The sequence below is a fragment of the Populus nigra genome, chromosome 3 (genome assembly GCF_951802175.1).
Source record: "Populus nigra chromosome 3, ddPopNigr1.1, whole genome shotgun sequence".
Classification (NCBI taxonomy): domain Eukaryota; kingdom Viridiplantae; phylum Streptophyta; class Magnoliopsida; order Malpighiales; family Salicaceae; genus Populus; species Populus nigra.
Genome location: NC_084854.1, coordinates 23,777,704 through 23,799,866, shown reverse-complemented (window position 1 = coordinate 23,799,866; position 22,163 = coordinate 23,777,704). Strand labels below are relative to the sequence as shown.

General features: G+C 38.4%; 1 protein-coding gene across 1 annotated transcript; it reads left to right on the top strand.

Annotated features, from left to right (window-relative positions):
• The first annotated feature begins 15,273 nt into the window (after positions 1-15,273).
• LOC133689466 (uncharacterized) lies at positions 15,274-16,590 on the top strand. The gene is made up of 2 exons (XM_062109324.1): positions 15,274-15,594; positions 15,928-16,590. The coding sequence occupies exons 1-2, from the start codon at positions 15,274-15,276 to the stop codon at positions 16,588-16,590; spliced, it is 984 nt and encodes a 327-aa protein (XP_061965308.1).
• The last annotated feature ends 5,573 nt before the right edge of the window (positions 16,591-22,163 follow it).

Genomic DNA, 22,163 nt, shown 5'->3' with positions numbered 1-22,163 from the left:
CACGGCTAGATATCATCATGCATGACAATCATTGAAGATTTCCAAGCATGGTTCATGCATCATTGCTTACAAGGGTTCCAAAGCAAGCTAGATATCATCTTATGTCAAAGAAACATATATCCAGAGTCAAAGCAAGATAAAAAATGTAGCCCAAACATGGCTTAGGTAACAAACAAAGCATGCAGAAATAATAACTTTAACTCATGCAATCAGCATACATAAAAGACTTAGTCCCCTTACTCTCTCTAACCTTGGTTGTAGCCAACTCCAAAGAGATTAGAGACAAGAATGCTAGGACCAAGGGCGGAGACATGATTTTTTCCTGTTATGGGATATAAAATAAATATATAATTTTTTTAAGATTAATTATTAACTCATATATATGAATTTTTAAAGTTAGTATTAAAGTTTTAATTTAAATACATTATTCAAAATATTAAAAAATAAATTTGAAAGTACATAAAATTAAAGTAAAAAGTATAATCAAATCTAAATCGATATTGTAACAACCTCTCAATGGGGATAAAATAACAATCTTATATCAACTGGAAAACAAAGTAATTAAATTTTTTTCCTCTTTCAATTTCTATTTTCTTTACTTGATTCTTCCTTAGTTTAGTGTTCTATAAGTTAGACTTTGAAAGTTTACAAGGTTATTCTCTCACTTTTCTTATTTTTTTTTCCTTGGATTTTTTTTTTAATGTTTTTCCCTTACTTTTCTCTCTTTCTCTCTTGCCTTTTATTTTCTTTCTTTTCCTATTCTGCTTCTGCCCAATCGGCAATATATAAAAGGAAGGAAGAGCTTATTTGTTTTATTTTTTAATGGCAAATAACCATTTTACCCTTAATGAGTTGTTTTGCTTTTATTTGACAGTTTTTTTTTGTTACCACTACCAAGCTTCGTTCATTCTGAAATTTTAACCAGATTTTATTCAATATATTTTAAGATTCCTTGTAAAATTTCAGCTCAATCTGATAGTCGGATTGAAAATTACATCTAATAACGTAAAACTAGTCAAATTGTGATTTTTCATCAAATTTTTGAATTTCTTCAAAAATTCTAAAATTTTAACCCAAGCTAAAGTATTATATTACAAGGCTCCATGTAAATTTTTAAAATTTTTTAATAACTTAATTAAGAATTATGAAGTTTTTATATATAAAACTAGCCAAAAAAATATTGATAAAATCTTGACCTAAGCTAGAGCACACCCTAGCCCTCAGCATCCCTCCGCCCTTGGGTAGGGCCAACGAGTTGAAGCTTCAAATGGCAAAAAGAAGAGGCAAGGCTGCTGGACTTCTCACGGTTGGTCTCGCCTGCACAACTGCTGTGTTCGGCTAGAAAAGGTCACGGTGGCTGGACCAAGAACTAAGATGGAGCTATGCCATGGAGAAAAAATGAGATTCTACAATTGACGTCACGATGAAGCTGCTGTGTTTGGCTTGAGATAGTGGTGCTCATTGCGCAACTGCTGAAAACTTGTTGCTGGAGGATCTGCGATGCCGCTAATGGCTCACAGCTGCACTGCTAGTGGAGCTAGAACGCTAGAGGCTCACGGTTCTTGTGGAGGAAGAGTTATTGGTGCAAAGTGGCAGGAACGCTGCTGGAGTTGGAGAGGCTGCGTTGCTGCGTTCGACTTCAAAAGAGGTTGGACCGTCAGTGAGAGGTTGACGTACAGCCATGGGTGGTTGTTTGCCTCTGGTATCTTTGGTTTTTGAGGATGTAGTGGTGTTTATAGAGGCTGCATAGTGGGAGCTTTGATATGGATGAAAATGCAGTTGGGTTTTCAGGTTAAATGGTCACTGTCATGGCTGGAGGCTTTGATTGTTGAGTAGGGGTTGTGATGATTTAAGGGCTATTTCTGGGTTTTTTTTTAGGCTGGAAAGATTAAGGAGTAAGGCCGTTGCAGTCTTGGCTAAAGAGATAATGTTCATGACAGTGTTCAAATCCCTCTCCAACTGTTTGGGGTTAAGGTTTTTAAGCTATTTTATAGGACAAAACAGAAGGATCTAAAGCCTGGGTTATCTTAAACCATTGATGTTTGAAAATAGTTCCTGGCCATTTATTAAAACTAAAGATAAATGCTTGTCTATGTCTGCGGCTAGCAAGTGAGTACAAGGCTATCTTGACAAGTGGAACAATGCTGGGTACCTTCTTTGGGGGAGAATTTAAGGTGTTATCGGTGTAACAAGGGTTAACATTTTGGTTTACAGTGAAATTCAAGTACGAGATGGTGTGAAGATTGTCCTGTTTAGTCGAGAGACGAAGAAGAATCAAAAGGCATGAAGGGGGCTTTGATCAAAACAAAAGATGCACAGGTAAAACTTCTTTTGACCAAGTTTAAGAAAAATATAATTTCATTGTTTTGTAAAAAGTGATTTTTGGTATAGATTTCTTAAATGTGGTTCTTGATTGACTTCTATATTTTAATTTTTTTAAATCAAACCTTTGATTTAATTAATTTCAATTCTCAAACTCACATATTTTTCGTACTCTGATTCTAGGTTTTGATATTCTTTTATTTGATCTTAAGTCAACTTTTAATTTTTAAATTTCTTTCAATTGAGCCATTAATTACATTAATTTAGTCTTTTAAAGTTTCAATTATATCTCTAATTTTTTAATCTTTGTGAATTGATTCGAATTAGACCATCAAATTTAATTTTTATTCAATTAGGTCCTTGATTGAATTAATAAAACTCATTAGAAGTTTAATTAAGTCCTTAAACAAGTCAATTAAACCCACTAGAAGTTTAATTAAGTCCTTAAAATTAATTAATTCTTTTAATTTTAGTCAAGTTTGGATTTCAACCTCAATTTTCTTTTTATTAAGTTCTTTTTCATCCCATCTTGTCAAAATATCTCAATCTGACTATTCTTCTAGCTTTTTGACATATTGCAGTTTAAAGACTTATCTCTTTTTGTTTCAAAAAATATTTTTGAATTTTAAATTTATGATTTTTTGGATTTTTGAATAAAAAAATATTTTTATAAAATAATTTTTGAAATTTAAAATTGAGTTATTACACTACTACAAATTAAACTCTTTCTTTATTAATACCATTTGAATCTTAATTTAATCTTGTGATTTATGGTTAATTATTTAATTGAGAACTCTTGATTTTTTATGTATGTTCAAACTTTGATGATCAATCATCTTTTCTTGGTTGATCATGAACTCTTTCAAACTTTATCCATTTCAGCTTTCTTCTTTTATTTTGTGATTTTATGAACAATAATTGTTTTTTTCAGTCGCTGAACAATAATTTTGTTATGAACAATAATTTTTTCAGTCCTCACCATCCATACCTACCACGCCGAACCAGCAGAGCCCCTTCATCCTTTCTCTGCCATACTTTTCTAGCCCCGCGCAAATCAACACAGCATTCCCTCTGTTTTTTTCATTTTGTCAACAGCCCTTATCGCTCTCCCTCAGTAATTACGAGGACTTACTTTTCATGCTTTTGTTTCTTCTTTTTGTTTGTTAGGATGCATTGCATGCCTTTCTTTTGTTTCTTCTTTTTGTTTGTTAGGATGCATTGCATGCCTTTTGGTTTGTTTTTTTGCCCATTTATTTATTGAATTAAAGCCGACCCGAAAGAGATAAAAAATAATATCTTGAAAACCCATTTTGTGTTTTTGAGAAGAAAACCCATTCTGTGTTTTTGAGAAAAATGGAGCTTTGATTGATGTGTTTTTTTTTCTTGTTTCACTGTAAATCAGAAGAATGTATAAATAAGGAGCTTTTTTAACCCTTCGTTAAAAGAATTAACGAAGCAACATGATGAATCTTTTGATGAAGATAGGAAGGTTTAGAGAATTGAACTGATTAATAAACTTCAGAATAATATATTTTTATATATTTGAATAATACAACTGTTAACATATATATACATAGGATTGCAGGTTCAAATTTAGAAACAAAGCTAAGATTACGTATAGCATTTACACTGTATTTACACTGAAGATTATTTGCTGTTACAAGCTTGATATTAGGCTTGAATGATGGTTGCACAATTCTGTGCAGGAGGCAAGGGATTATGTGCTGAATTTGTGGTGATTTCCTTTATACGCTCTCGCAAGATGGATGAGCCATCAGCTAAGCCAATCTTGAGCAGTAAAAAGTGTAGACGTTGGCGGGACAGAGGCTTTGTTAGCAAATCTGCCAGCTGATCGTGAGTATTGACATGCTGGACATTGAAGATCTTCTTCTGAACCTTATCACGGACCACTACCAGAAAACCAGAGAAAACCAATGGAATTATCGACAGAATTTTTTCGTTGGTAATAATTACCGACGGAAACAATTCCATCTCAAAATCTGTCGGTATATACTGACAGCCTAGATCCGTCGGAGAAACGGTCAGTATATACGGACAAAATATTTTCCGTCGGTATATACCGACCGTTTCTCCGATGGAGTATACAGTTTGTCTGGAAAGATGCAACGACGTGGAGTTTTTTCAGATGATTTTACCGACGGAATGACCGAGGGATTCAAACTGAGATAGCCGTACAGTGACGTGGCACTGTCACCGACGGATTGAATCCGTTGCTGATTCCATCGGAAAAAACCATTATATACCCACCCCATCTACCGACACTCTCTTCCTCTGTTTCTCCTTCTTCTTCTTTCCCATCCCGCCTTTCCCCTCCCAAACTGCAGCCAACCACCCATCCCAACTCTCCACTATTCTCAACACAAGCACTCAAGTTTCTTATATCTTGTACGTGGTCACAATATCTGTTTCTTGTGGATTTTATCATTTTTTTGTAAGTAAATCTATCCTTTTTAGTTTTAATATTTAAATGTGAATTTTATTGTTTTTTTAGTATATGTATTTTGTTAACGTTTGTACTTGTTTGATTGTTATTTGTCAAAGAAACTTGTAGTATAAATGTATAATTTTGTAGTTGTTATAGTTTGTTTTAGATTTTGTCAAATTATATTTGTTTGTAAATTGTTGAAATTTTGTTTGAATTACATCGAATTAAATGTGTTGTGATGAAATAAATAATTAATAGCTTGTTTAACGAGTCTTTTTTAATTGTTATCAATTTTATTTCGAAGTTGTGATTTCTGTAAATTTATATATGTATAAATTTGTATGTATGAACATTGATAGTTGATAATTGATAATTGATAATTGATAATTGATAATGAATATTTAACATAAGTGTTGTTTTAGTTTGTTGGATAATGTCGGGGAAAATCAATATTTTTGTTATATTTTATAGAGGTTCAATAGAAGTCATGGATGATCGTTCATGGATGTATCGGGACTCACCCCAAGGATTGCGGAGGATGGATTATTGTAACGTTGTCCAGGGTTTTATTAATTTCGCAACATCTATTTCGAGGAATTTTACTGATGGCAGTATTAGGTGTCCATGCAGGAAGTGTAAAAATTTAAAGTTTCTGCATCAAGATGTTGTAACGATGTATCTTCTAACCAAAGGGTTCATGGAGGATTACCTGTGTTGGTATGCTCACGGAGAACTATTTGTTCCTGATGAGAGCATGGAAGAACAGGTGGTTGGGTCAACTTCTAGTGCTAGCAACATGCATGAAGTTGGAAATGAGAACAGTAATCCTTACAGGAATATGGTTATGGATGCAATGAGAATGAGTGAAGGTAATGTCAGGGAATGTCTAATCGTAGAAGAAGAACCTAATGCAGATGCAACAAGGTTTTTTGATCTGTTGAAAGATTCTGACGAACCATTATGGGATGGCTGCACGAACCACAGTAAATTATCAGCTGTAGCACAAGTGTTCACCATCAAGTCAGATCACGGGTTGAGTGAGGCCGGTTATGACAAGATTATTGAATGGGCGAGAAGCATTTTACCTGAAGGGAACAGGTTGAAAGAGAACTTCTATGCTGCCAAGTCCATGATGAAACCCCTCGGTTTAGGATACCAGAAAATTGATATATGCCCTAACTTCTGCATGTTATACTACCTTGAAAATGCTGAGATGATCGAGTGCATGGCATGCGGGCATTCCCGTTACAAACCCATAACTGGTAGAGGGAAGACTCTCGTGGCATATAAAAAACTTAGATACTTCCCAATCACACCTAGACTGCAGAGGTTATTTATGTCACTAAGGACTGCTGAGCACATGACATGACACCAATCATACCATGCGGTTGATGGAGTGATGGTTCATCCTTCTGACGGTGAAGCCTGGAAACACTTTAACAGTATACATCCTCAGTTTTCAGCTGAATCAAGGAATGTGCATCTTGGGTTGTGTACAGACGGATTCAACCCATTCAGGTCATTTGCTGCTCCTTATTCTTGTTGGCGGGTCATACTGATGGTTTATAACTTGCCACTGGGGATGTGTATGAGGTCGGAGTTCATGTTTTTATCTATGGTCATACCAGGTCCGAGCAGTCCGGGGTGGAATATAGACGTTTGTCTTTGTCCGTTGATTGATGAGTTGACGCAGTTGTGGTCCTCTAGAGCTTTGACTTATGACATCTCGAGGAAATAGAATTTTTTTATGAGAGCGGCTTTGATGTGGACTATCAATGATTTCCCAGCTTATGGAATGGTTTCTGGTTGGAGCACGCATGGAAAGCTAGCATGTCCATACTGTATGGAGAACAACAAGGCATTCACGCTAACAAACGAGGGTAAAGCTTCTTCTTTTGACTGTCACCGTCATTTCTTGCCACATAACCACAGGTACAGAAAGAACAGAAAGGATTTCTTTGTTGGCAGAGTTGAAAAGGATGTTGCACCCCCGCGTCTTTCCGGTGAAGAATTGTTTGATGTTGTGTCAAAGTACGGTGACATTGTGTTTGGTCTCCAATCAGGTAAGCAGAAGCTTTCTTATTGGAAGACCAATCTTCTCCGCCATAACCTTGACGTCATGCACATTGAAAAGAACGTGTTTGAGAACATTTTCAACACCGTTATGGATGTGAAGGGGAAGACAAAGGACAACATCAAGGCTAGATTGGATGTAGCGCTGTTGTGTAACCGTAAAAATATGAAGTTGGTTTGTGATGGGTCACGGGTCGCAAAACCAAGAGCAAGCTTCGTGCTAGAGAAAAACGCACAACTACTAGTCTACAAATGGCTTAAGAGTCTATGTTTCCCCGATGGACATGCCTCGAACATATCAAGGCTGGTTAATACGGAGGAATGCAAATTATATGGAATGAAGAGTCATGATTGCCATGTGTTTATGCAAACACTCATCCCATTAGCTTTTCGTGATTTGTTGCCAAAGGGGATATAGGATGCACTAATGGAGATCAGTTATTTCTTGAGAGATATATGCTCCAGCAAGTTGAATGTTGATCACATTGAAAGGCTTGAAAAGAATATCGTCGAGACAGTATGCAAACTTGAGATGATATTCCCTCCATCATTTTTTAACTCAATGGAGCATCTACCAGTACTTTACCGTTTGAGGTAAAAGTTGGAGGACCGGTCCAGTACAGATAGATGTATCCATTCGAGTGGTTAGATATTACAAGAGCTATGTAATTTATAATTAAATGTTTTTATTTTTATTTTTTAATTGATAATATATATATATATATATATATATATATATATATATATATATATATATATATATATATATATATATATATAGGTACTTGTTCAATCTTAAAAAAAAAGGTTAAGAACAAGGCGCATGTTGAGACGTCAATATATGAGGCCTATATTGTTGAGGAGATCTCAACATTTATCTCATACTATTTCAAACCTCATTTGAGAACGAGGATCAACCGTGTTCCACGGCATGATGATGGTGGTGAAGTGCCTTCAAGTGGGAACTTGTCAATATTCTCCAATCCTGAACGACCCACACCTAAAAATGTCATGAGGGGAAGATATTTGTCTGAAATAGAGTTCAGACAATCACACAATTATGTCCTATTTAACTGTGATGAGCTGAGACCTTTTATTAAGTAAGTAGATGTTCGACTTAAACTTTGTCAAGAGTGTACTATTTATGTTTTGTGATACCATACACTCTTATAATTTGGAACAACCTTGCAGGCAACATTGACGATACTTACTGTCCAATAACTCACAGCTGACCGAATCCCAGATCTTTCAATTACAAGATGAACAATTTGCCACATGGTTTAGAACACATGTAAGTCCTATCACAAACTCATTATCTCTTGCAATGTAATTAATTGTAGTCAATGTTACATAATATCCGTTTATTGATTATTATTGTATTTAATTTACAAGCTAGGTTTATCAAATGGGAGGTAGTGCTGCTATTTCACTATCTTTACTATGCCTGGGCCTTGAAAGAAAAGTCAAGTGCTATAACGGGTATTTTGTCAATGGATATGTCTTCCATACTGAAGAATACGGGCATGGAAGAAAGACATACAACAGCGGTGTTTGAAGTTGACTACTACGGTAGATTGGAAGAGGTCATCGAACCGCAATATCATAGCGAGCAAAATAGAGTGTTTTTATTCAAATGCTATTGGTATGACAAAACTGACAGAGGAATCAGAGTAGATCCTCACTATGGTCTCGTTGAAATCAACTCAAAACTAGACACCGCAACGTAAACGGCGTCTTTGTTTTCGCAAAGCAATGCCAACAAGTTTATTACACATACACCCCTTCCTTTAGAAAGGACCGATCAAGAGTTGATTGGTTATCCGTTTTAAAAACAAAACCCAAGGGTCGTGTCGAGGTCGTTCAGGATGAGAACGAAGACACAAGTGTGATAGATGAAGTCTTTCAAGCTAGTGAGTTGGTTGAACCATACCGAGTTGCTCCTTCGATTGACTTAGAAGAAAATTCGAATTTTTGTGTTTTCATTGATAGTCTTATTGATGTTGACGCAAAGGAGTTGAATGTTGTTTTGAGCTCTACTAGTGGAAAAAAGAATGTTGTTGAAGAAGATGATAACGAAATTGAAGTGTGTGATGAAGCTGATGATAACAATTCAATAGAGGACGAAGATGAAAATTCCAACTAACTAAACATGTTCTAAAGCTTTATTTTATAATGTAATAATTTGAAACATGAAATATTTATTCTTCTTTAATGGTCAGCCCTTGTTATTGTGTTGTGTGTGCTGTAAGATTGCAATTCAAGATTTTGTGACAGGGTCACCTAAAAAAAATAAGAAAAATTTACGGTTTCACCGACGGACTATAATCCGTCGGTATTTCATAGAGAGTTGAAAAAAATTTAGGAGATTGTGCCACATTCACCGATGGGTACACCGACAGATTATAACCCGTCGGTATTTCACAGAGAGTTGCAAAAAATTTACGGGATTGTGCCACAATCACTGACAGATTCACCGACAGCAAATACTGACGGGTACACCAACGGGTTATAACCCGTCAGTATTTCTCTTCTCCTCTCCGTTTCTATTTGGCTTTTTGAAGAGATTTTATTGTTTTGGTGGTTGTGATTTTACCAAGGTATGTATTCTTTTTTCTTTATCTTTGTATTTTTTTAATTATGATTTTTTTTTTGGTGTTCTTTGTTTTGTGTATTGTTTGTAGATAAAATCTTAAATTCAACACAATATTAAGGTAAGCATTTTTTATTCCCAAATTTATTTTGAATTGATATAGTGTTTTTCAGTTTTGTGTATTGTTTGTTTTCTGTTTAGGTTGTTTTGTATAGTGTTTTTTAGTTTTTTCATTTTATTTATTAATTTTATGATATTATTGTTTGTATTGCTATAATTGTTATTGTTGAATTTATGTTAAAAATGTTAATTTATATATAGAATTACATTTAATTAGTTTATCTTAATTTAGGATATTATTGTTTGTATTGCTATAATTATTATTGTTGAATTTATGTTTTAAATGTTAATTGAAATATAGAATTAAATTTAATTAGTTTATCTTAATTTTAGGATATTATTGTTTACCTGCCATTTTTATTGCTTTTTATTACATTTTTATATTTATATGTACACGTTAATTTCTATTTTGAGGTCTATTAGGGTTGTGTTAGGAATGATATTGATTTAATTACCTTTTGCTTTTGACCATGTAATTATTTATAAATTAAGAGTCTTGTCTCTTAAAACTTGAAATGTAATATTAATCCGTAAATTTGAATGTATGACTTTAATCTGATGTTTGTAACTCTAAGTACCAATTTAACAATGAATGTTCATAGTTGAAATTGATTCTTTTACTTGAATTTCATTATATGATGTTATTGAATAAGATGTTTTATGTTGATGATGATGAGTTGGGTTGAGATCCAGGATGATTGGATCGGGATGTGAAATAAAATTGGAAGTGTAATATGATTTTGTCGATAACTTGGGACCCCTAGTATAGGGGAGACTCTATCGATTTTTTTTTAAATAATCAAAGTTAATTATGTAATTATTCGTATAAATTTGTGTAGATGCGTAGAATGAAATCTACATCACGTCATCAGAAGACGGTTGCAGCTAGTTCTTCTAGCAGCGAGGAGGACGTATCCTTAGGTGCTGATCACGGCGAGGAATCTACGCCAACTTGTGATGTTGCCTCTTCAAGCGTGGTTTCACAGCGCAGAAGCAGTGTACCTTCACAGCGGGGTCAATTCACCCGCAAGTACCAGGCACAATGGAAGGATGACCTCTCAATGTAAGTTTGTTTAGTTTTTAGTTTTTTTTTATACTTATAACATAATTTATGAACAATTAATTAATATTATTACTTTTATTTAATTTCAGGTTCATAAACATTGAGGCTGCAAGGGCTATAACATTGGCGTTTAAATCGTCGATGGAGATTCCATTGTTTCAATGGAGCCAGGTTTCCAGACATCCTGAGTGGAAACCTAATATCGATGCATGGTTTAAGCGATTTCAGGTCGGTGTTAATTTTTAATTTTCACCTTATTTTTAATAAATGATTTTTATAATTTTATATCTTGTACTATTTTTATTTTATATGAATTATTTATATACACAGAACAAATTTGAGTGGGATAGGGCGAACAACAATGTTGTGAGGAGGGTATGGGAGAATCACGCGGCAACTAGGTAACATCGAAAATAATATTTATTTTTGTTTTATAATTTTATGTTTTAAATTCTAATTTGTTACTATGGAAGTAGGTTGCATGATTTTTGGTATGACATCCAAAAAAATAAAAAAGAAATGTGAGGGATAACGGTCTTGAAAGATGGAATAAGGTTGCGGTTTGGCGGGAATTCAAACCGCCATTCATCTCGGGGGAAATATGGACGGCATATATTGAGCACGTGACCTCAAAGCGGTTCTCACGGCGCTCACAGTCCGGCGCCGACAACCGGCACCGGCAAATTCATGGTTCGGTGACCACGCACACTGGCGGATCCGTCCCATTCAGCGCACATGGAAAGCGGATGGTAATATTAATTTTAATGAAATATATCGTTAATTAATTTGTCGTTCCTTATTAAATAACTTTCAACCTATTTTTTCTTTACAGGCCGCGTCTCTTGGATGTGAGCCGAGTCCAATGGAGTTGTTTGTAGAGACGTATGTGCGAAGTCAAGACCGCCAAAAGGGGGTGCAGCTGTTCGTGGACAACTATGCTCAGCACTTCGTGGTATGTTCGTCCATTCATTTTATTTTATAAGTTATTATTTTCTTGAATTGCATCTTGAATTGCATTTGATGATTTTTTTAAAAAAATTTTCAGGAGACCTATAATAGCCGGTTGAGGGAGAGATATGGGGACACTCCTTTGACCCATCCAGATTTCAATCCAAATTTGTGGATGGAGGTGGGATCGTCTGGTGGACCCGGCAAAAATCGGGTCTACGGGCTCTCCAACACTACGGCTGAAAACTTGCGTTCGGCTCGTAGTGTCTCAACTGTTGGGAGCTCTCCATCAGTATCGACCACCCAATCTGAGGAGTTTATTGCCTTGAAACAACAATTGTTGTAACCCATTTTTGGGTCCACACAAATAAAAAAATATATAATAATAAAAAAAGAATTTGAACAGTGTTGTTTTGACACTGTTCCTCTTCCCGCATGCTGCCAAAACCGAGGGAGCCGCACTCACTTGCCGACCACCCGCCGCACGCCTTGCTAGTCGCGCCCACTGGCTGACCAGCTGCCGCGTGCCCTGCTCCCCACACGCAACAATAGCCCGCGCCCCTCTAGCCTATAAATACTGCTCTCAACACAAGCAACAGGGGGGGAGTATTTTTTGAGGGAACGAGAGAGAGGGCTGGAAAACTAAAAGAGGGGGAAAGTTTTTTGAACAAAAGAGAGGGGAGAACAGAGAAAAAAAACTTGAAAGGAGAGATAGACAGAGGGGGAGACGATAGAGACAGGAGGCAGAAGGGAAAGGAAAACACACAGAAAAAAATAAACAGAGGAAGAACGAACAAGAAAAGGGAGAAACAGGGGCAACATGAGGGAATAAAGTTTGGAAAAACAGACAGGAGCCAGACCAAGCAAGAAGAACCCGACGTGAAGACGTCCACCCAGCAGAGAAAAATAAGAAGAAAACACACCACCATCATCAACTTCAACTTTCTTCAAAACCAGGAACCAGCCGAGGGGACCAGCATCATCATAGACTTTTCCTTCTCCAGAATCAGCTCCCCAGGCCGCCACCACCAGCGCCACCCTAGAGCCACTGCCAACTGCTGCCTCCCTCCCCGTCATTGATAACAGCCCTGTACCGTGAGAAGAAGCAGAAGAAGCAAAAACAGAGACAGATAGAGGAAAAGCAGAAACAGAGGAGAAAGGAGGAGAAGCCGCCGCCTGGAACCACCGTCAGAACCACCGGAAGACCTCGTCGGCTGCCTCACCACCGCCATCAGCATCACTAGGAGTGTTCGCCATCGTCTTCAACATTGTTTCCGCCACCAGGTTTGTCCCCTTTCTCGTCGCTGTGCATAGACCATTTCGCATTTCACTGTTCAAGTGAAATATAATTCACGTGAACAGTGAAATGCTATTTCACTGTTCACGTGAAATATAATTCGCGACCTGGTAAGGCCTGCTGGGTTCAGCCCAACCACATGGGCCAAGCTAGGTCCGGCCCAAAAAAAATAAAAATAAAATTTCTTCAAAAATTATTTCAAAGAATCTGTGATTTTTCTGTAATTTTATTATTGTATTTCGATCAATATCGATTTGTATTTTTATACTGTAAGATACAAATCCGGTATTAAAATACTCGGTTTTTGTCAAGACATAAAAAAATAATAAAAAAATGTTTTGTTTTCATGCATACGGCCTAGTCTCTCCAATATATATATATAAATATTATAACATCATATTTTCACACAACAAAGGAAATTTCAAAACAATATATGTATTAGCATGCATTTTGGCTTTAATAACCAGTTTATTCAAGCCATGAGAACTAGGCCAATATTTCAAAAATTCTAAAAAATCTTTTTGTCTTCTTTTAGTATTTGAGATTACGAATTTATACGTAAAACGTATTCCTGATATTAAAAATATGGTTTTTTTTATATAGACATTAGAACGGTTAGGTTTTACCCGATAAGATAAGGATCTCCTTATTGAGGAGGACTTTTCTTGAACCATAGACGGACCAACAACTAGGAAACACAACGAGACCTTGAATTTTATCAGACAAATAAACAATGCAGCTTACCTTAGGTAGGGCATATTTGGGGTGCTAATACCTTCCCTTTACGCAACCAGTCCCCGTACCCAATCTCTGAGACCAGTTAGGGTTCCTAGTGACCAAAATACTAGGTGGCGACTCCCATTCCATTTTCTACCAACAAAAGACAATATTTTCTTGTCTCCCCACATTTGCCAGATAGATACCATACACACATTTCCTAGATTTTAAAGTGGAATATTCGCCGCGACGCCGCACGCCCGCGACAGAATGGCGACTCCACTGGGGACCTTGTGGACTAAGCTTTGTTTTTGTCTGATTTGTTTTTGTTTTCGTGTGTTTTTAATATACCTTTTCTTTTGTTATCTGCTTATATGCTTTAAATTTTTTTACACATATTGTTCATGCATTTCTATAGAACCGTCTCATGCATCTTATAGAACTGTCACATGCATCACATACTTTGATTTTGAGAAGCACACACAAGCTTTAAGTTAGGTGGGGGATTAGCGATTTGCCCTATGTCTATCGGTCAGGGTTCAGATGCGTGAAACACCCAACTCATATCTGAGTGCCTGCTTGGTGATGGTGGGTATACGTACCTTAACTGTTCCTTGCAATGCCCCCATACTGTCTTTACGAAGAATGTCACTGGGTAGATATGAGACCCTTTCAAGACCAGATAGAAAACCTACCCGTTCTCACTTAATAAATAGAGCTTGTCCTTAAGATATGTATCTTACGTTTATTTGCATCATGATTAATAATGTTAAATTCATCAATCCAGTTTTTTGAGCCGAAATCATGACTAAGTACCTATCTTTCCAAGAGTTTGGGCAAGAATCTGAGTTGACTCAAGTAACTGAAGGAAAATGCCCAAGAATCGATGCTAGTAGGTTACCTTGCATTACCAAGATAAATCACATGGTAAATGACTTGGGGAAGTTAGTGTCTATTATGGAATATATTGATGAGACTATTTTTGAAAGGCGATATGGGAGAATTGCACAACTAATGAGGTTACCTGTACAAGCAGCAGTAATCAAAGCCCTACTGAATTTTTGGGATCCCAGTTATTGAATTTTTGGGATCCCAGTTATCGGTGCTTTATTTTTCGGGAACATCGATATGACACCTACCTTGGAAGAATATGAGAAGATTCTAGATTTCCCAAATAACAGCCACAAGATCTACCTCAGGCGAAGATTTGAAGACACAACTTTGGAGATAGTCAGTTTATTAGGCTTGGGAAAGATTAGCCAATGTAGAGTCGCCGAGGGGGGGTTTTAAATGGAAGGCCATTGAAGCCCGAATGAAGAAAGATAATGAAGAAGGCAAGTTGGGAGATGAACAATACAGGTTGGTGGCGTTCGCCATTTTTGGACTAGTATTGTTCCCTTTCGAAATCGGAGGCATCAGTTTAGAAGCAGTAAGTGTCTTTATAGAATACGAGCGTGACCGGATCAATCCCTCATCAGCCATTTTGGGAGAAACCATGTTGTCACTCAACCACTGCAGAATGCATGGAAACGGAGCCATGAGATGTTGCATCCTTATGTTGTATTTATGGATTATCAATCATATTGAAACACCAAGGGACATCTTTAACAACTTCTGGTGATTTGATCTGCGACCATTAAAAGTCACCATAGATGAGACTTGGAAGAACTGGGATGAGAAAGCATGGATAGATAAATATGCAGCATTGCCAAGGAGCAACTTCAAATGGAGAGCATCGTGGAAGCAAGGTCTGGGTTCCCCTGATCGGTGTAACCGGATACATCAGTTATGCACCCGCACTTGTAACAAGGCAATTGGGTGGAATGCAGTACAGACCAATAACTCGGGGTTTAGCCGATTTCATAGGTTTATTCAAGCACCAATCATTCCTTGAAGAGATGGAACTTATCCGACAAGATTGGAAAAAACCCCTGATGGTAAAAAGGGAAGAAGGAAGCAGCTTTGAAACATCATTTAGCCAGAATTATACGGTTTGGAGGAATAAAGAGCTTTCTGAGGTGAGGGGTTTTACAACACCAAAACATCCAGAATCAGCAATAAAGAAACCAAAAAGGAAAAGGACTGATAATGAGGAAGAGTTAAGAAAGTAGCTAGAACAATGTAGAATTGATCTCAGCAAGAGCAAAGGGCAGCTACAACTGTTAGAAAATCAATTAGAGGAAGAAAACACGATGAGGGTTTACTTGAACCAGCAGTTGGAAAAACAGGATAAGCAATTGACATCTTTAAAGGAATGGCAGAAAAGGGTCGAGGTAGCTGAAGAAATAGCAAAAGCGGTCCAGGCTGAGTTAAGGAATTGAATAACTGAGTATGATGAGCTGTCTAACCAGAACGGGCTCACACAAAAAGAGTTGGCTAAGGTTAAGAGATCTACCAAAGGCAAGATGAGTGTCGATAAAGAGATGATGGACTCCTTGAAAAAGGGAAGGAGCATTCTTTTAAAGAAAGTAGAAGTTGAAAAAGAGAAAAATCGGCTAGCCCATCTCGACATAGAAGAGGAAAGAAGGATCATAGCTCAATATATGATGCAACTGGAGGAAGAGAGAAGTTCAAGAAAGGCTGCAGAGTCTGATATGAGAGATTACCAGAAGAGAGCCGAGTCTTCGAAAGGAAGGATGATGGCTTTACAATCGGAGATTGAGATACGAGAAGAAGAGTTAAAAGAGATGAGAAGCCATTACTTCGAGATGGAAGAGGAGCTCAGTAAGGCTAAGCAAGAGCGTCAAGAATGTCAAGACTACATAGACAGCTTTACAGTTCAAATTAACTCCAAAATAGCCGAGCTGGATCTCGAAAAGGAAGAACTGCAGAGGGTAAGGGATAAGTTGGCCCGGTCGGAGGATATGGTTCGAGTGTTGGAAAGAAGTAATGAAGCCCTAGGAGCCAGCAATGAAGTGATAATCGCAGATAACACCGTGTTCCATGATAAGATAAGGCACATAACGAAGCAGGTCGAGCAAGCAGCCTGTTATGCAGAAAGATTGCAACAATAAGCTATCCAAGTTGGAAATGATGCTTCAAAGTATAGGGAATACATGGTGGCCATCACATGTTATATTGGGGACTTAGCTAATAGGGGAAACGCCTTTTAAAGGGTAACAATGTATAACGCCCTGTTTGGTAATCATTGTATGAACGACTTCTATTTATAAGAAGGCCATGACCTATCTTTCTTTCTAATGTGTTTTGGTAAGCTACTATGATAAGAACTTGGCAAACCCTCCTTTTCAGTAATCAGCTCAACTCGGAAATCTTGCCTAAAGGATTACGGAAGTCATGAATCGGCTCTAAAATATACATTGCACGAGCATCATATTTTCATCAAGCATTCATTTTTAATACATCATATGCATGCCAGATCGTGAAACATAGGTCCCACATCCAAAATCCACAACACTCGGTCTAGATCGAGAATGGAGAATGAAGAAAGAGCTCACTTAGAGTCACATTATCAAACCAAGTGGAGTCCATAAAAAATGAAGTTTCTCGGCTGACCGATTTACTTGAGCAGCTTCTGAGAGCTAAGAATGGGGAGGGAACATCAGCACAACAGCCTGAAGGAGCGCCAACAGCTCACATCCCTCAAGCATCTCAAAACCAGGGGGCAAACTCGGCCAATGAACAACATTTTATGCCTATCACCCCTATCCAGCCAACTCACGCTCCAATCACTGTGGACTTAACAACGGAGGGAGTCCCGGATAATAGGTCTCCCAGTGTGATGGACCAAGACAAGCTATTTGCTTTGGAAGAAAGATTAAGGGCAGTTGAGGGTAATGACTGGTTTGACCCTATGCAAGCAGCCGAAGTATGTTTGGTATCAAACATCGTGGTGCCAAAAGATTTTCGAATACCAGAGTTCATTAAGTATACCGGTTTGGAATGCCCAAACACTCACCTTCGATCCTACTGCAACAAAATGGCGGAAGTAATCCGTGATGATAAATTGCTAATCTATTTCTTTCAAGATAGCCTAGCAGGATCCGCTTTAAGCTGGTACATGAGGTTAGACAGCATCAGGATCAAGAGCTGGAGAGACTTGGTGGAGGCTTTCCTCAAACAGTACAAGTTTAACATGGAAATCGCTCCTGATCGAACAAGTTTAATGGCAATGGAGAAAAGGAGCCAGGAGTCAGTAAGGGCTTATGCGCAAAGATGGAGGGATGGGGCAATGCATGTCCAACCCCCTTTGATAGAAACGGAGATGGTGAGCTTGTTTGCCAATACCTTCAAAGCACCTTATTATGAGCACCTAATGGGTAGCTCCTCTCAACATTTCTATGATGCGGTACGCATAGCTAAGAGGATAGAATAAGGGATTAAAGCTGGGCGAATAGCGATGCTAGTGGAAAAGAAGGGTTTTATTGGAAGAAAGAGAGACGACGATGTTAACAATCTGGAAGGTGGGTATAAGGGCAAGAGAGTAGATTTCCATAATCCTCAAGTACCTACCTCTCAATTCTCACGCATAAACTTTAACCAACCTTTTTCCCCTAATCGAACAAATAACCAGTCAAACTACCAAAATCACTACCAAAGACCCCATACAAGATACACTTCAGAACAACTGCCACGTTACCCATGCCTTTGAAGGACATGTACGCCAAACTGTTGAGCATTGGACAAATAGCTCCTATCCCTACACTACCAGTACAACCACCATTCCCAATTTGGTACAAGCCCGAGTTGGCTTGCAAGTACCATGGGGGTAATCCCGGGCACGGGATTGAAACCTGTTACGCTTTCAAGAAGAGGTTATTGGAGCTTATTAAGATGGGATGGGTATCCTTTGAAGACAAGCCCAATGTTAATTCAAACCCATTGCTTAAGCATGCCCCAAGTAGTAGTGGAATAGGCATGATCGAAGTGGGAAATCAATGCAAGGTGTTGAAGGTGTCCATGAAGAAGTTGTACGACATGTTAGTACGATCAGGCTTTCTAGAGGCAAATGTGGAAAGCCATTCGGAGGGAGGTGGTTACTGTGAATTCCATGGAAGAGATGGACATCATATTGAGGATTGCATCGAGTTTTGCGAAAAGATTGCAAAAATGCTAAAAATAGGGGAGTTGAGGATTGAACCCATGAAGAGCAGCGGTGAGGTGAGTATGATGGAAGGTCAAGATGAGATGACAGGAGTATGTAGGATCCAACAAACAGCTAAGGGGCCACCAAGGCTAATCTTGGTCAAACCTTCCTGCACAAAGGAAACCACAATGCCATGCATTACAATTACGGTTATGCCTCCAACGTTCAAACTCCACTTCCCTTGTTCCAAACTGAGATTAGTGGTTTGACTCGGAGTGGTCGTTGCTTTACGCCCGAGGAGTTGAGGAAGGCAAAGGGCAAAGAAGTGGTAGATCTGGACAAAGCACTAGAAGTTAATAAGCCGGTAACGGAAGAGGAGTCGAATGAATTCCTGAAGTTGATCAAGCATAGCGAATATTGCATAGTAGATCAACTAAAGAAGACTCCAGCTAGGATCTCCCTTATGTCTTTGATACTCAGCTCTGAGCCGCATCGAAACGCCTTGCAAAAGGTATTGAATGAGGCATATGTACCCCAAGACATTGAACATAAAACCATGGAGCATCTAATAGGAAGGATCCATGCAACAAATTACCTGTACTTCACGGCTGATGAACTTGATGGTGAAGGTACCAGACATAACAAGCCCTTATACATTACGGTTAGGTGCAAGGACTGCCTCATAGGAAAAGTACTCATTGATAATGGCTCGGCCCTTAACGTGTTGCCAAAGCATATTCTGGAAGAAATGCCGATCGATGAATCCCATATAAAGCCGAGTACTATGATGGCCAGAGCGTATGATGGCTCACCTAGGCCAATAATTGGGACTTTAGAAGTGGAGCTATATGTGGGACCACAAATGTTCCTAGTAACACTTCAGGTTATGGATATCCACCCTTCCTATAGTATGTTGTTAGGAAGACCTTGGATTCATGCAGCGGGGGCAGTAGCTTCGTCATTGCACCAATGCCTGAAGTATATCATGAATGGGATGTTGGTAACTGTCAAGGCCGAGGAGATAGTATCCATGATAAAGAATGTGGATGTGCCTTTTATCGAAGCAGATGATTGCAAGGATAACAATATCCATGCCTTTGAGATTGTGAACACTGACTGGGTGCCGGAGAACACAGTGCTAAGAAGGCCAAGGATCTCAGAAGCAGCAAGGATGGCAAGTCTATGCTTCTTGGACCGCGGGATCCCATTTCAGTATAACCTTATTATCGGGATACCAGGAGGGGTTAATCCGGCAAGGATGAAAAGTGCTGCTCAAAGATTTGGGTTAGGGTATCAACCTAACCAAGAGGATTATCGATGGGCTGCTGGTCGGAGAAGGGCAAGAAGGATGGCCAGAATTAAAGGAAGAGAGCCTGAGGAAGAAAAGCTAGAAATCCCTCCTCTTAGCGTGTCATTCCCAGAAGCCACATACATAATGCAACATGATAAAGGAGCCGAAAGCCTTGGTCAAGAACTGTCAAACATGGGCATAAATACCTTGGGGGAAAACAAGATGGAAGAAGATGACATGAAGACAGTAGCAAGAAAAGGAGATGAAGCACTCCCACAACTGACGGTCTACACCATAGAAGAAGTCTCCGCCAAGACCTGTGTGCGCAAGTTGGCTCAGGACGAGAAGTTTCAGAACTGGGTGACCCAAGAAGCTCCAGTAGTTTGCAAAATGTAAAACAACTTTGTTTGCCTTAACATGCTTTTGTCATTGCTTATGTTTGCTTTTATTTCCTCTAGTTGACAATCAAGGCTCATAATGTCAGCTAGATTTTATGTTTGTCATTGAGCCCATTTTTTCTTTAAATAAACTGTGAGATCATGCACTTTTCACAAATTGCTTTCTTTTTTTATGCATTTACACCAAACACTTCCCGCTTTCAGGAATTCTGAAAGCGGATCTCCTACAACATTACATACATTCAGCATCAAGAATAAATGGCCAAACTTGAATGAACATGTGATAACTATGGAAGAAGAAGAGTGGGATGAAAGCAATATCAGTGAATTCACCAGGCTAGTAGAACAACAGGAACAGACTTGGAAACCTGCCGTAGAGGAACTCGAAACCATCAATGTAGGCAGTGATCAGTTCAAGAAAGAGTTGAAAATAGGTACCCTAATTACTTCTGAACAAAGGATAAAAATGATCACCCTATTACAAGAATATTCAGATGTCTTTGCTTGGTCCTATGAAGATATGCCTGGTTTGGATACAAATATTGTAGTACACAAGATACCGTTGGAAGAAGGCTGTAAGCCAGGCAAGCAGAAGCTGAGGAGGGCCCACCCGAATGTCTGGATGAAGGTCAAGACAGAACTCGAGAAGCAATGGGATGCTGGCTTTCTAGAAGTAGTTAGGTATCCACAATGGGTATCTAACATTATTGTGGTGCCTAAGAAAGAGAGGAAGATTAGAGTGTGCGTGGATTTTTGGAATTTGAATAAAGCTAGTCCCAAGGATGATTTTCCTCTACCACATATAGATGTTTTAGTGGACAACGCTGCCCGGAGTTCCACATATTCCTTTATGGATGGTTTTTCAGGATACAACCAGATAAAAATGGCTCCGGAGGATAAGGCGAAAACAACTTTTGTCACACCTTGGGGGACATTCTGCTACAAGGTCATGCCATTTGGATTGAAGAGCGCAGGAGCAACCTATCAAAGAGCAATGGTGACTTTGTTCCACGACATGATGCACAAGGAAATTGAGGTGTATGTAGACGACATGATTGCCAAGTCTAAAAGGGGAGAGGATCATGTTGAAGTTTTGAGGAAGTTGTTTGAGAGGTTGAGGAAGTATGAATTAAGGCTCAATCTTGCAAAATGTTCGTTCGGAGTTAAATCGGGTAAGCTGTTAGGATTTGTGGTAAGTGATAGAGGTATAGAGGTGGATCCAGATAAAATAAGGGCCATCCAAGCTATGTCATCCCTTAAGATGGAGAAAGAAGTAAGAGGATTCTTGGGAAGGTTAAACTACATTGCTCGGTTTATAGCTCAGCTAACAACGACGTGTGAACCTATATTCCGACTACTAAGGAAAAAGAATCCCGGAACCTGGAATGAGGAGTGTGAGGAGGCATTCAATAAAATCAAGCATTATTTACAAAATCCACCTTTACTGGTTCCTCCGGTATCAGGAAAACCTCTAGTATTATATCTCACAGTAACTGAAGCAGCCATGGGATGTGTATTGGGACAGCATGATGAAACTGGAAGGAAGGAAAGAGCCATTTATTACTTAAGTAAGAAATTCACTGAATGTGAGTCTAGATACACGGAGATAGAAAGGCTTTGTTGTGCGTTGGTGTGGGCGGCAAAGAGGTTGCGACATTATATGTTATACTATACCACTTGGTTAATTTCAAAAGTGGATCCTCTGAGGTATATTTGTAACAAGCCCTTTCTCTCAAGTCGAATTGCAAGGTGGCAAGTTCTATTAGCAGAATATGACATAGTATACATGACAAGGAAAGCCGTAAAAGGAAGTGCAATCGCGGACCATCTGGCCGATAATGCTGTTGAAGA

What these genes read in the sequence shown, in the direction of transcription:
- LOC133689466 (XM_062109324.1), top strand. Translation starts at nt 15,274, where the DNA reads ATGCAGCATTGCCAAGGAGCAACTTCAAATGGAGAGCATCGTGGAAGC. An exon ending in GGAATAAAGAGCTTTCTGAG is followed by an intron (nt 15,595 to 15,927) that starts GTGAGGGGTTTT and finishes CTGTCTAACCAG; the next exon opens with AACGGGCTCACACAAAAAGA.